The 14,284-nt window shown below is 46.9% G+C and overlaps 1 protein-coding gene across 1 annotated transcript in view; it reads right to left on the bottom strand.

Moving 5' to 3' along the window:
• The window catches only part of dlg5a (discs, large homolog 5a), a 46,930-nt gene extending 33,550 nt beyond the window's left edge, over positions 1-13,380 (bottom strand). Inside the window, 2 exon segments of the mRNA XM_079730188.1 lie at positions 1,879-1,947; positions 12,661-13,380. Coding sequence (XP_079586314.1) covers positions 1,879-1,947; positions 12,661-12,964 — 373 coding nt within the window. The 5' untranslated portion in view covers positions 12,965-13,380.
• Between the last annotated feature and the right edge of the window lie 904 nt (positions 13,381-14,284).

Genomic DNA, 14,284 nt, shown 5'->3' with positions numbered 1-14,284 from the left:
GAGACACAGGATTAGAGAGACAGAGAGAGAGACAGAGGGAGAGACAGAGCGACAGAGAGAGGATAAGAGAGACAGAGGGAGAGGGAGACAGAGACAGAGGGAGAGGGAGACAGAGACAGAGGGAGAGAGAGTGAAAGAGACAACGACAGAGTAGGAGAAACAGAGAAAGATAAAGACGGAGGGAGGGACGGAGAGGGATGGAGAGAGGGAGGGCGGGAGAGAGGGAGGGCGGGAGAGAGGGTGAGAGAGATTTAGTGGATGCTCGAAGACGTGGTTGGCAAGACAGGAATGACAATATGTTTGTTGTTCAGGGAGGGTTGGTATCGATACACACACACACACACACACACACGCACACGCACACACACACACACACTAGTAGAGCCAAGTATCCATTTACATTTCAGTCATTTAGCAGACAGGCGAGTTAGCGAACTCAGTTGGACACGTCGTTAGGGAGCGGATGGGGGTCAGGGCATCTTGCTCAAGGATGTAGGTAAGATGGGACAATGGGGTTTGAACCAAGAGCCTTTCAGATGGGAGTCAATCACCCTAACCACAGTTTTTATCACTGACATTGTACCACTTGTACATGCAGTTTGGAAGTGAAGATTAATCCTAAATGAAACGAGTCATTAAAATCCCTAATAACCCCATGACCATCGAAATATTAAACAACAGTCTACTGTCGAATTCCCATTTTAATCCGCTGGCCCACAATGACCAGCTGTGCAATTTTAGAGAATTAAGTTAGATCTGTCAGGTCACAACTGTAATAATCACAGGTTGTAGAATAAAAAACAAAAACAACCAAAAGGGCAGGAGAAAGAGGCACATCTGGGACATGAATGGGGTTACAATGTTTTCCAGTACTTTTCCATGGTTTAAACAAAAGCCCTCTTTCGGTATCGCCATACTTAACGTTACAAGTGAAACGCAAAAGGAATCAGAGGTCTTTTGTGTAAGAGGTACAGTATATCCCCTACGCTGACAGATCCTCCGCTCCTCTCTTTGCGGTGACCTCATTCGGTTCCCGGGCGAGTCTTTTTTAATAGTGAGCTGTTGAGGAAAAGGGATGTTCCGTTCCACCTGTCCTTACTCAATGAGTAATCCTCCTCATCGGTCTCCACAGAGAACGTACTCACCCTGTTGCTTAATCTGGAGACTGACTACCCGTCTTTTATCGTTACTGCCGCCCTACATTGCCAGATTTGTACAACGGCCTTCCCAGAAGCGATTCTGGGAGGGAGGGAGGATGGGGTATTTCTTAGGAATCGTATTCCAAGGAAGTTTTCTGGAAGTGTTGGGTCTCTATGATCACACTGCCTGCGACCGTGGCACAGGGACAGAACCGGAGGATTAGAGTCATCTTTGGCTCCATGTCTGGCCCTTCGCGGAGGTTTATGTAACATGGTTGAGTCACTTGGACCACCGTCAAAACTAGGGGGGGTGGGGGCAGTTTGGAAGGTAAAGTTGCTTAATCAGGTCTCAGGAGAACAGAGGGGGAGTGTGTGATTATGCGTTTCTGTATGTGGTTATTGTGTTATTTATTTTTTCCTATACACACACACACACCTCATTCTCTCACAGTTATATATTTATATATATATTCCATTTTAGCTTTTACTTGTTCTACGACAACTATACGTGATGAACATGTTACAACTTTAGAACGGTATTCTTGCTGCTAGGGCTGCTCGATTATGGAAAAAAAACGTAATCATGATTATTTTGGTCAATATTGAAATCACGATTATTCAAACGAATATTTTTGAGTCTGAAAACATGATGTATTTATTCAGCATGTCTCTCGCAAAAACAATTAATAACTGAGAACTTTGAAACTTCGCCTTAAAAACACAAAGATCCTGTACGTACCGACGCTGCTGAGGGAACTACTGCTCTCAGAGTCCGATGGCATGGTGGAGAGCACACTGTACGTTGAACCTGCAGATAAAAACACAACCCACATCTTAAACAATGTACCGTTACCTTTATAAGCAGAACTGGTGGAAAGATTGACTAATAAAGATAGTGATGATAACATATGTTCCAAAGAAGATATAATTTCAAGGAGATTAATTTTTCCCCCATATACTCCCCACACAATATAAAAATCCTTCCACCGTTATGCAACCGGGAGTAAAAACTTCAGCAGTTTTGTGCTTTGGCGGTTTATCACTCGAACCGCCGTTGTAATTATACTTCCTCTAACTCCCAGCATGCCTGGCGGCGCTTTGATCTATAGCCCCCTGTACATCTGTGCCACATAGGCAGAATGTCACGGATGAAATGGGATTTTCTCCTTTCGTTATTTTCTCTCCTTCATGTCAAGCACACGGAAAGAACAAAGAACACCCGGATGGAGAGAGAGGGAGAGTGAGAGAGAGGTAGAGAGAGAGTGAGAGGGAGGGGGAGAGGGAGAGATGGAGCAGTTCTCCATCTAAATAGCTGTACACACCATTAAGCCGGAGGATAACTCACGCCGGCTCGAGAGGGGAGGCTATGCAGAATCCATTTCATTACAGACCCAAGTGCCTGCTCCGAAGGGCAAGGCAAACATGCCCGTCTTGTGCTCGCCAGTCGCCGCATAACGTGTTTTGGAATACTCAAGCGTGACCATTCAAAGTAGCAAGATGCAAGCTTCCCTCCTGACGGCTCTGTGTATCGTAAGACCCATAGATTGAGAAATGGGTAACGCTTTACAACAGGGGAACCTTCATTAACGTAATGAATACCGCATACTGTTTAAGGGTTAATTAATGTACCTTTATTGTAAATTGTTACCAACAAATGCTCTGAAAACACACGGGACCAAAACGGCCACACTGAATCTACACCACACACACACACACACACACACACACACACACACACACACACACACGTTGGAAATTCAGTGGGAGGGGGGAAAATGGCAACAGCCACCATCGACGACATGAAAAAGATTGATGCCAACTGTTGTCGATTTCCAGCTCTGTCCCTCCCCAACCCCCTCCCCCCACCCACTGGGTTTAGCTGAAGCCTTGGCACTAGCCATGCTAAAGTGTGACAGGGCCAACTAGACTAATTAAATATGATCTCCAATGCCGAGAGAGGGAGAGAGAGATACTCCATACAGGGCCCTTCAGACAGGAGGAAAGGAGAGGGGAGAAGAGGAGAGGAGGGGAGGAGAGAAGGGGAGCAGAGGAGAGGAGAGAAAGGGAGCAGAGGGGAGGAGAGTCGGGGAGGGGAGAAGGGGACGCGAGAAGGGGAGGGGAGAAGGGGACGCGAGAAGGGGAGGGGAGGAGAGAAGAGGAGGGGAGGAGAGAAGGGGAGGTCAGGGGAGGGGAGGGGAGGAGAGAAGGGGAGAGGAGGGGAGGGGAGGAGGGAAGGGGAGGGGAGGAGGGAAGGGGAGAGGAGGGGAGGGGAGGAGAGAAGGGGAGGGGAGGAGGGAAGGGGAGGTGAGAAGGGGAGGAGAAGAGGGGAGGGGAGGAGAGAAGGGGAGGAGAGAAGAGGAGGGGAGGGAAGGGGAGGGAGGCGCAGGGCAGAAAAGGAGGGAAAAAGTAAGGAGCATCGAGAGAGGAGAAAGGATGAAGAGAGATAGCTTAAGTACCAAAGCAGAAACAGGGGGACGACAAGAGGAGGAATACAGAGGAGAAAGCGAGAGAGGGTTGGAGTGACGAAGATGAACACAAAAAAAAAGAGCAGAAGGGGGTAGAGAGAGTAGAGGTTGTTTAATCTGTTCTGACGCAGCCTAAAGCCTCCACTTTAAGTCTGTGAAAGCGCTCAGGGCTAGGGGTAGGTTTGATTTCACATTATTAAACAGCTGACACCGACGAGAAATCCCCCCTCCTCCTCCTCCAGCTTCCTCTCCTCCACTCCACTACCCTCCCTCCAGATGAAGAGATGCTCTCATTCTCTTCCACATGGTTGAGGCGAGAGGGCGAGAGCTGTGTTTCTGAGGCGCTAATCTAAGTGTCATCGCTTTAGACTGAGCCGGGGAGCAGAGAGAGGTGCCGGCACAGCTGGAAGAGGCCTTTTAAAAAAGACGCTTTGTTGTCAGCAAAAGGCCTGCTGCCTGAAAATACTTCCAAGGGGGCTGTATGGATTGAGACGAAGCCGACATAGAAATATCAAATTCGCAGTAAACCAAGTCATTATACATGCGCAACACAAAACAAGCAACTACGTCAGCGGTATATTTCCGGAGCTGCCCCAATATTGATCGGTAGCTTTTTGTTTTGATGCCAGCCTCACTTGAAAGTCACTTTGGATGAAGAGCGTGCGCCAAATCTGCCTGAACGTAAAACTGAAATTGTATCGTTATGTTGACGTTGAAATCTGTACAAATTGTGTAGCAATACAAAAATCGATCGATATGGTGGTCTAGCTGAGGACAGTGCGCATGAAGCCGTCTCTGTAACCATGGTAATGAATGCTGTATAGATTTGATCAAGGCTGACTAAACCGTGGCCACTGAGGTCGGTGGCATTGGCTCTGCCGGCATCCAGCATTTCATCGTCAATAGCAATTAGCACCTGCCACATTCATTCGCTGCCCGCTCATTTGTAAAACATGCTGAGCACATCAATAAGGCCTGCATCCATTTAGGGAGCACGACAACCGCAAGGGAAAACCCACTTGTGTGTGCTGCCGGGCGTCCAGTGAGTCAGGACGGCTGAGGGTCGAGCGACATCGTCCGACTGCGTCGCCCGCTAAAGAGCGTGACAGATGTGTCCTGACAAGGTGGGGGCTCGACATCGCCGCGGTCAAAGAATAAACAACATAGAGAGAGGCTTCACCGGCATGCCACGTCTACCTTTGGCACAGAGGGAGGCGTGACACACACAGTCGATCCACACACACACACAAAGTCAATCCAAAAACACAAACACACCGTCAATCCCCACACACACACACACACACACACACACACACACACACACACACACACACACACACACACACACACACACACACACACACACACACACACACACACACACACACACACACACACACACACTTTCATCAGTGGCCATTAGATATGGTAATCAGGGTGTTTTGGGAGGAAGCCCCAGCCCCGCCCTGAGGCACGCCGTGTCTCAGTGACACAGCATTGCAGGAGGAAGGAGAAAGTGGGTTGTTTTAAAAAAAAACAGGAGGACTGAGGCGACCGGGAGGTTCCTACAGCAGAGGATCCTGGCTTAAGTAGGTCAGGGGAGCCCACCCTTGTACTGCCTTAAGGGTCACATTGCTCTACATAACCGCACCCCCCCTGCCCCTTCCCTACTCTCTGCACCACCACCACCGCCACCATCACCACCCTCGAGTCAGGAGAAGAAGAGATGGTGGCTGCTTCAGATGGCCAGAGTATGTTTTCCTCGTTCTCATGGCGGAGACGACCCGTGTTGCCATGGTGAATACGTGCTCCGTGGGGTGTTGAGGGCAGTAAAACAGTAGAAGGCTACGAGAACTGGGGAAGGTCTTGATTGTTTGGGTCGTGTCACCCTGAATCCACCAGAAGCATACAGAACCGTTCATCTCCTCTGTAACAGCCTCCTTCTATAAATACACACATATTTTTCCTCATTACAGTTTAACACGGTTTTATTTTTTGGGGCACAGATCTGAGGGAAGGGTTGAGAAGGTATTTCCGTGGCTCTGAACTTTTGAGGGTCCTCGACACCCCAGCGCTGAAGTGATTTGGAACCACCTAACTTTCTGAATGCACTGTATATTTAAAATGTACACACACACACACACACTATGATGTCATGCCATACAAAGTTTTCCCCAAAGAGCAGCAGAGAAATGTAACACTTCAGGACCGATTGGTGGGAAATGGCAGCAGTGTTAGGATTCAAACTATGACTGTGTTCTATTCTTAAGAAAATAAATAAAAAGCTGTTGTCAGCTATTCTCACTGTCACTGCGAGCTGCTAATGAGGATTTTAAAAAAATCGGAAACTCTTGGGTAAGACATATTTGTCTGTCTGTTTTTGGGTCTGTTCCATGACCTCGAAAAAGCTGACTAGAGCATTTATAAGAGATACAACTAACTGGGTCATTTTAAATAATCCTGTGCAAAAAACAAATAAGACTTTGAAAACGTATCGTTACAGAGGGCTGAGAATTGAATTTGAAATAGTTTAATTCACATTGTCTATAAAATTTATAGAGAAAAATGGCATCCTTGCCTCAAACCAAGGTAAACCAAATAGTCAGCAGTGTGGTGACTTCTTAATTCAACATCTGTCAAAGACTCAAAGGACCAATCAATATGTAGGTGATGGGCATGGATAATAAGTCAAAAGGAGCCCAATACAGCTGGAGGAGCGGGATGCATCACTAATGAACACCACTATGATTCACATGCACATCATGCATCCTGTGTGTGACTCACTGGCCATCTCCATCCAAACTCTGCCTTGTTTTTTTTTCTCTCCCTCCAATTATCACCCATCCACATTGACTGCTGTTGAACCCATTCAAATATATCAGTCCAAAATAGAATTATATTCAGCATCTTGTTCCCAACTACAACAACTTGACAACATGGGCATACTTCCCTCATACCTTCAGAAATAGGCCAACAACATCCAGAAACAACCATCGTTGGGTCTGGAGGTCGTCCCAAAGAAGATGAATCAGTTTTACAGGCTTCATTTCCTGCTTTCAAGGACATTTTAAGGATGTGAATCACTGAATAAGACGCAGAAAGAAAATCAGTTTGGCTCCATTTTCTTCTGGAGTTGGAAGCTAGCACTAGTAGCATTAACACCCATAAGAGTTCTGCCTGATGGTCAATCACAACATGGAGGTGTCACAATGCGTTGCGTTATGTTTTCCATTTCTCATCGCCTCAGTTTTATGATTGGATAGTAACTTCATATTAAACCATTAGACGATACAAAATATAAAAAAATTAAACTATGAATATTTAATTCAGGTGACTACTAGGAGAGGACAGCGAAAACCCTCTTCCAGGGAAAATCAGGAGGGTTGGCAATTCAGTGGTATCAAATTCTAATTTAAGAATCTAAATAGGGCAGGATAGACTAGCGGCTACGGCGCTTGACTCCAAGCCAAAAGGTTCTCGGTTCAAACCCTAATGCCTGCAGTCCTTGGAAAGGGACGCCATGCAGGGCGCCATCTTGTGCGACAGAACAGAACATTGTCAGAACAGCAGAGGCAACAATCCTATAACGTTCAAAGCGGTGTTAAGTCAACTTCACATTTCCTATACACTGATGTTTTTGCATTTTTTTTTTCCGAGATTCCGGGTGACCATTGTAACCAAGCTATTTAGACTAGTGCAACAAAGAGGAAATAACAGCTAGTTGGCTTCTTCATGTTTATCACAAATCAACAAAATAAACACTGATATAACTTCGGTTCTGGGATTGATTGATACTAATTAGAGTCAGACCGATAAAGGATTTTTAAGGCCGATACCTGTACAAATATTTGGTGATTTAAAAATCCGATATTCCGATATATCGGCCGATATATTTAAAAAAGAAATTCCAGAAACGCGTAACAAAACATGAACAGATTTACCTAACATTGGTTATTTGTTATTTATGAGCTCTCAATAAAATAAGGTAATGCAGTTTAAAAATAAACTTTATTTGTTTATCTGTCACAACAGAAAAGAACATCAAAATATATTAAAGTTCTGATAAATAAAATGCATAATATTACAAACTTAAGATATGAAACTCAGTCCTTTGAACAAAAAAACAATAATGAAGAAATATATATATTTTTTAAAATATTCATTAATCGGGGACACAGTTTGGAAAATGCCTAATAATCGGCCGATAATATCGGCCCGCTGATAAATTGGTCGGGCTCTAATACTAACGTATACTTGCTTTGTTTCTTATAGCTACAAGCTTGTAGTCATACCTGAGAAAACCCTATGCACCCTATAGAGCCCCTATTGTACCAGCAGGTGTGATGTTGATTGAAATTGCTAACAATGGTTAATCATCACACCTAGTTGTAAAATAAACACAGTATAACATGGAGCTGAACTAACCGCCGCTTTGGATAAAAGCGTCTGCTAATCTACTACATGGTAATAGTTAATTGTGATAGGAGCTGATGAGGACAGAGAACACGGCTTCAAATGTAGAGAGAAAAAGGAAACTGTATACCAAAGCAAGAGTTTAAGCTCTTAAGCTTGTGGAGTTATTCAGAAGAAGCGATGCATGTGTAAAGTTGGAATGTAGTGCTGGCTGCGAACAAACCTGCTAGGAATAAAATAAAAGAATAAAAAACATGCTAGGATGTTAGGGTTTGGAAGAGATGCAAGTTGGGTGGGACGGGGGAGTTGCCGCATTTCCCGCTTTCCCCGGGTATTTAAATGAATGAACGATCAAAGGGGGTCAGGACTGCGGGGCTAACAAATCGAACGACTAATCACGGATCAATGGGATTAAATTGGGAGAATGCCACTGGTGCCCTGGTGAAACTCCATGGGGGGGGGGGGGGGGGGGGGGGGGGGGGGAGGCGTTCATTAGGGGCTCCGAGGAGGCCTTTAGATGAGACGGACGCATTGATCCCGATTACCCACGCCCCGACTCCCCCAAACACCGCTAATTACGACTTTATATCACCCGCTGCCCATCGGCTCTGAGAAGAGGCCTGTGCACTGCAAACGCAGAGCAGAACACACTCGCCTCTTTTGCAATTTCACCCGGGAACCGCTTCGATAGCGTCCGAGTGCTTAGCCTGCAACGCAATAAACCACGTGCTGACAACTCGTGTAAAACGTGGCGTTACAAATTGCCGTTAATCACAGCTGTGAGCGCCGGCCAACGGCGGACATATTGATTGCATGCACGTACATGTGAGAGAGAAGGAGGGCTTGGGTGGAGGGGAGGGGAGGGGGCGGAGCTAGGGTCAGTCTGGAGAGATGAATAAATGATGCTTTGGTAAAAGGCAGCCGGGTAACTACAGGAGTGGCCCTGTGCGTCATCGGGGACGGCCAGTAGGACGCAGGAAGGACCCAGTGTCTAGCAGAGAGAGGGAGGGGGAAGAAGACGTAAGGAGGTGAGGCCAGGTGGAGAGAGAGAGTGAGAGGTCGAGGGAGACAGATAAGACGGGTAGAGAGAAAGAGTGAACATGAAAGAGAATGACAGAGAGAAAGGGTGACAGAGCGAGAGAGAAAGAGTGATGGAGCGAGAGAGAATGACAGGCCGAGAGAGAGAGAGAGATAGTCAACTCAAGGGAGTTACTTAAAGAGCACCAGTCATGGCAGAATGTCAGGGTCATAATTCATTGCGTCGTTCCCTGTGGTTTATGAGTGGGACAAGGACATGGGTCGACAGAGGTCCCCACCAACACCACCAACACCACCCTCAGACCCAGCACACTGGCCCAAGCTCTGGGCCGCTGGCCACAGAGAAAGCTGCTGATCAGGCACTTTGAGTGCGCTCAACTTTTCGACAACAAAAGCCTTGTTGTGTCCCCTGTTCACCCCTCACTCACTCCCCTCCATCTCCCTCAACTTCCTCTTACTCCCTGGTGGATCCCTTCATTTGAAACCATAGAGGAGGAACCCGTCCTCCATCGAGAGAGGCCGACACAGCAAGGCAGAGGAATAGAGAGAGGAGAGGGAAAGCCATAAAGACCACAGAATGAGATAGATACAAAGACGGAGGCAGAGAGTGCACAAGAGACAAAGAGAGTGCACAAAAGAGAGCCAACATGCAATAGACACAAACAGACCGAGACAGCGAGAGAGAGAGGAGCAGACGTGGTACATAAAATGACAAGACAGGGGAAAGAAGGGCAAAGGGAAAGTGAAACTAAACAGGCAGCAAAACAATGATGTGAAACGTGGGCTCTGTGTGTCGTCAGCGCAGCATTATGCTTCTTTCCTTCCTCTCTGAGGGGATTTAAATCACTGTCAGAGACAGGGTGGGGGGAGGGCAGGTAGTTTCCCGCTGCCTAGTTCATCCCTCTCACTAGATGAAAATCCCCCATTTACAGAACGGGTGTGTGTGTGTGTGTGTGTGTGTGTGTGTGCGGGTGTGTGTGCTTATGTGTGCGTGATGATGGATGGGGTGGTGGTGCGGGGGGTTGAATCCCGAGGCGTGAAATCAGTTTGATTGCTGCCGTTTGCATTACTCCCAGCGAGTTTAATCGGCTCGGTAAGGGAGGCGACGAGTCCCCGTAACAGTCCTACACATGGAACGTGGTGCTCAATGATTTGATTAGGGGAGGAAAACCACGGAGGAGACGGCAGGAGAGTGTAAGCTTGCTAGGGACCTCCAGCCGTAAGGTTCAATCCCCCCAATGTCTGCTGGGGTTTCTCGGGGACATCGTGGAGCGAGAAGCCCTGACCCCTAGCTTCTCCTTGAGGACATGTATCTGGAATCACATTGTCCTAGACAACATGTGGCAATGTTTGTTCCACAACAAACCCTCCAGCAAGCCAACGGATTCAACGCTCTTTATCGCTGGCTGTTCGGAGGAATTATTTTGACATGCCACTCGACTCGACTCTAATGTGTTATTTTGCTATTCTGTGAGCGTTGGGGCAGGGTTCTTTTGGTATAGGGCTCGTTTTGGGTGCGCTGGGGAGCTCAGCTGGCAGAGGAGGCAGATTAAAGAGAGACGCGGGCGGGCGGGCAGGCAGCAAGGCAGAGGGATAGCAGGTTGCCGTCAGCAAGAAACACACACACACACACACACACACACACACACACACACACACACACACACACACACACACACACACACACACACAGAGAGAAACACACGCACAAACACACACACAACTGAGTGGAGTCTGTTCGGATCTCATCCCCGCAGTTGTTCTCTCCATCGCCTTGCCTGAAGGCACTCCGTCAGACTCGCTGGGAGTCGCACTAGGGTGCGTGCGAAACGGGCTGCAACAGGGCTACGACATAAGCAGGCATGACAGCACCGGAACTAAGTAAGGACAATATTCAAATCGCCAAGCATGCAGCAATGCATGCGTCACGAGACTTCAGACTGTATTTCTCTGATTAACAACCACAGGCAAACCGCTGGCCCTTGGCCAGACTCTACACAACAGCGGGCCATGTTTGGACTTGGTGTTATCTAATACAAAAGGGTTCAGGTGTATCAGCCGGCCCCAACCCGGCCCCAACCCCACCTCGTGTCATATAAAGGCTAACCAGAACACATTGATATGAAACCAAGCTTTCAAAATGCCAGGGCCTCAACTCGGCCCAACGTCACGGCTGACCCGACATGGGGACACAGGCCTAAAACACGCCTTCGGCTGACACAGGTGGATACGCAAGTTGGACGAAATTGAGGCTTATCGGACACTGAGCGGTACCAAGACGAGCTTCAGCGAGGAACCAGCATGGTCAGCAGAGCCGTGGGAAAGGGTCCCGCCCAGCCCTAACTTGATCGAGGTTCTGATCCATAGAGAGCTAGGGAAGCAGCTTTGAGCGCCCTTGCAGCAAGGAAAGTTCAACATGTTGGTGACATACACACGTTATTCAGTCATCAGACATAACACTCAGAAAGCAAGTCTGGAGGTTGTGACAGGCCAAAACCATCCACAACCGACTTCGCCTTCAGTGACGCCGAAGCAGCTCATTCGTCCGATGTATGTTTCTTTCCACTTGCTCGACCACTAACTACCGCTCCCCTCCTTGAGAGTATGGTGAATACATGGCGGACGTAGGAAGTAGGGCATTTTGGAACGCACCCTCCAGGCACAGAGCTGGCTCTAAGTGAGCCAATTGTCTCAGGTCCTTGAGATGGGAGAAAACAAGCTAAACTAGAACAGATGTTGTTTACACATAGCCGCCCTCCACCTGTGTGCAACAACCAACCAAAACCACTCAAGTGAAGACCATTACTATTAGAAGAACCAATTGCAAAATACTAATTGACCCTCCATTCTTCAATAAGGGCACCAACAGAGGGGAAACAGTCAAATGAGAAAGCATTAAGTGGCTTTGGTTGGCTTGGCATTATGGATTCGCTGCTAGGTAATGCGTCCAACATATGTGTACAGGTTGATACGGACCCACATGTCAGACAAGCCTGTTGTCATGGAAACACGTCAGGCAATCCAGTGAATGCATTGATACATTGGTCGGCTGCAGGGTGCACTCGTATTCAAAATCACACACACACACACACACACACACACACACACACACACACACACACACATATTGCATTATCAAGACCTGAACCTTTTTACATGGGAGAGACAAGTCATGGTAATTACGAAGCTACAGAAAGGTTATGAGTAGTAGCCTACGTTGTCGTATAAACGTACTACTAGTGTGTGTGGTACTTGAACATACAGCAGTGTTTAATGCATTTTCTCGTATGCTACATGATACATTACACAGAGTGTTATTGTGTGTGAATAGCCAATTACAACCAAACGAGCGCATGATAGCAATAATGTCAATGGGAAAGCTTGCAAAATAATACCAGATGCGTCACCGTCAGGTTTCCATCCTCTCTTTGATGGGGGGCAAGTATTTTTTATATGTTTGTAGTAGTGTTCATCAGGCAAACAAATATAGCTCTGGTGTCTTGTGTTGGTGACCAAGAGCACCCAGTCTGACCAACTTGTGCTGTGGCCAGATGAGCTCGTTGTGAATGGCTGTACACGGGGTTGTTATTGTGTTGGGGTCTTACCGGTGGAGTGGTCGACTGGTCCACCTCCGTTATGACTGAAAAGAGCCGAATAGAGGTCCGGGTATGCCTTCTCCAGGGCCACACACAGGTCTAGGAAATGGTCGCTTTCCTTGTTCATCAGCATCTTCAGGAGGTGGTCCACTTTCTCCGCGCTGGACGAGCAGTTCTGCTCCAACTCGAACCTATCGATTTGGCTCAAGGTGCCCGAAACTACGAGCAAGTCGATCAGTCGGTCCGCATCTGTTATGGACTCCAGTAAGTTCTGGTGGCACTGGTCGAGCAACTCTTTGTGCTTTGGCTCCATTGCTATTAATATGCAGTAGTTCCGTAGCTTTGCAAGCTAACTAGATGGCCAGGTGAATGTTGTATTCTTACCTTCGAGCAGTACGCGAATACACAAGTCACTCATTTACTGCGGCGTGCAGAACTTCGCCAACCTGTCCATGGCATCGGATCGCATGGGTGATCGATTTTGATAGCGGATAGAAAAACCCCACAAGAAGCCATGTTTGTTGCCCAGGGCTGTTGACTGCACTAAACAGCGATACATTTTTCCATCTTACATATTGTTCGCCAATAGGACCGTTTTCGTTTTTTTCCTCGCGGATAGACTTTCCCCGGACATTCATCTATTCTAAAGTACCATATAGTCTGTGCTAAGCAGCCTCAACTGCTATTAAAACTCTCCTAACTCTGTCGCCGATCCTCAGTTAAGCCGTATCCTCCGCCATGTCTAGGCAGTTCAGCAGCTGCTGCCCGCTGTCAATCAACGTTTCGCTCAATGACCAAGTATGGTCAAATGGGCGGGGTTCCTCAGAGGAACGCCCGCTTTTTCAATGGGGGTACAACACATCACTTGTGGTAGTATATGCGAAAGTGAGATAGACTTTATAGCAACACATTCTCAAATGGAGAAAAACAAGGTGGCAATATCACATAATTTTCATATGTCTATCTATACCTTTTGAGCAGCACCAAAAAAGCATCTAGCCAATAAAAGATCCAAAGATGACATTGCAGGATACGAGATGATGACATTATATAATTAACTCTTTAAAGCATATTTTTACGCAGACGCAGGAATATGCAGTGGTAGCCTTCGAAGTACTGTAAAGCCTCTTACTATCATTAATAGTGATATTTAAAGTGGCTCTGCGCATGTCTGTTCTCTCCCCTCTACCTTGCCAGTTGTGCCGCCATGTGCTATATGTGGGGAAAAAAAAACGTTTCATGCATGTGAGGTAGCAGCAGACCCCATCTGCTAATTAATTCGTTTGGGTACATTCTTTCAACATTTATATGGGCTGCATTGTAATATGGTGGGCGTATAGAAGGCTATATCATTAAAACCTCCAATTGCAAAAGCCTTAGGCTGTGGTTGGATGTTTATATCCATCCATCCATATATCCTGTAGGCCTTCAAAGCCATCTCAAGTATTTTGTATAAAATGTTTTTGTCTGTCAATGAATTATAAAGTCATGAAATAGCTAATTTCTGATTAAGGCATTTGAATCAATCACAGGTATTTATTTCAATATATATACATGAATTTCCTTCTATGACACCCATTTAGGATGCTTAGCGTTGCCATGGCAGCAGCATCCATAAATTACGTCCTGCCAC

Source organism: Pollachius pollachius, assembly GCF_949987615.1.
Source record: "Pollachius pollachius genome assembly, chromosome: 2".
NCBI classification, from domain to species: domain Eukaryota; kingdom Metazoa; phylum Chordata; class Actinopteri; order Gadiformes; family Gadidae; genus Pollachius; species Pollachius pollachius.
Note: the sequence above shows the minus strand (reverse complement) of the source record. Positions and strands in the feature narration are given on the sequence as shown.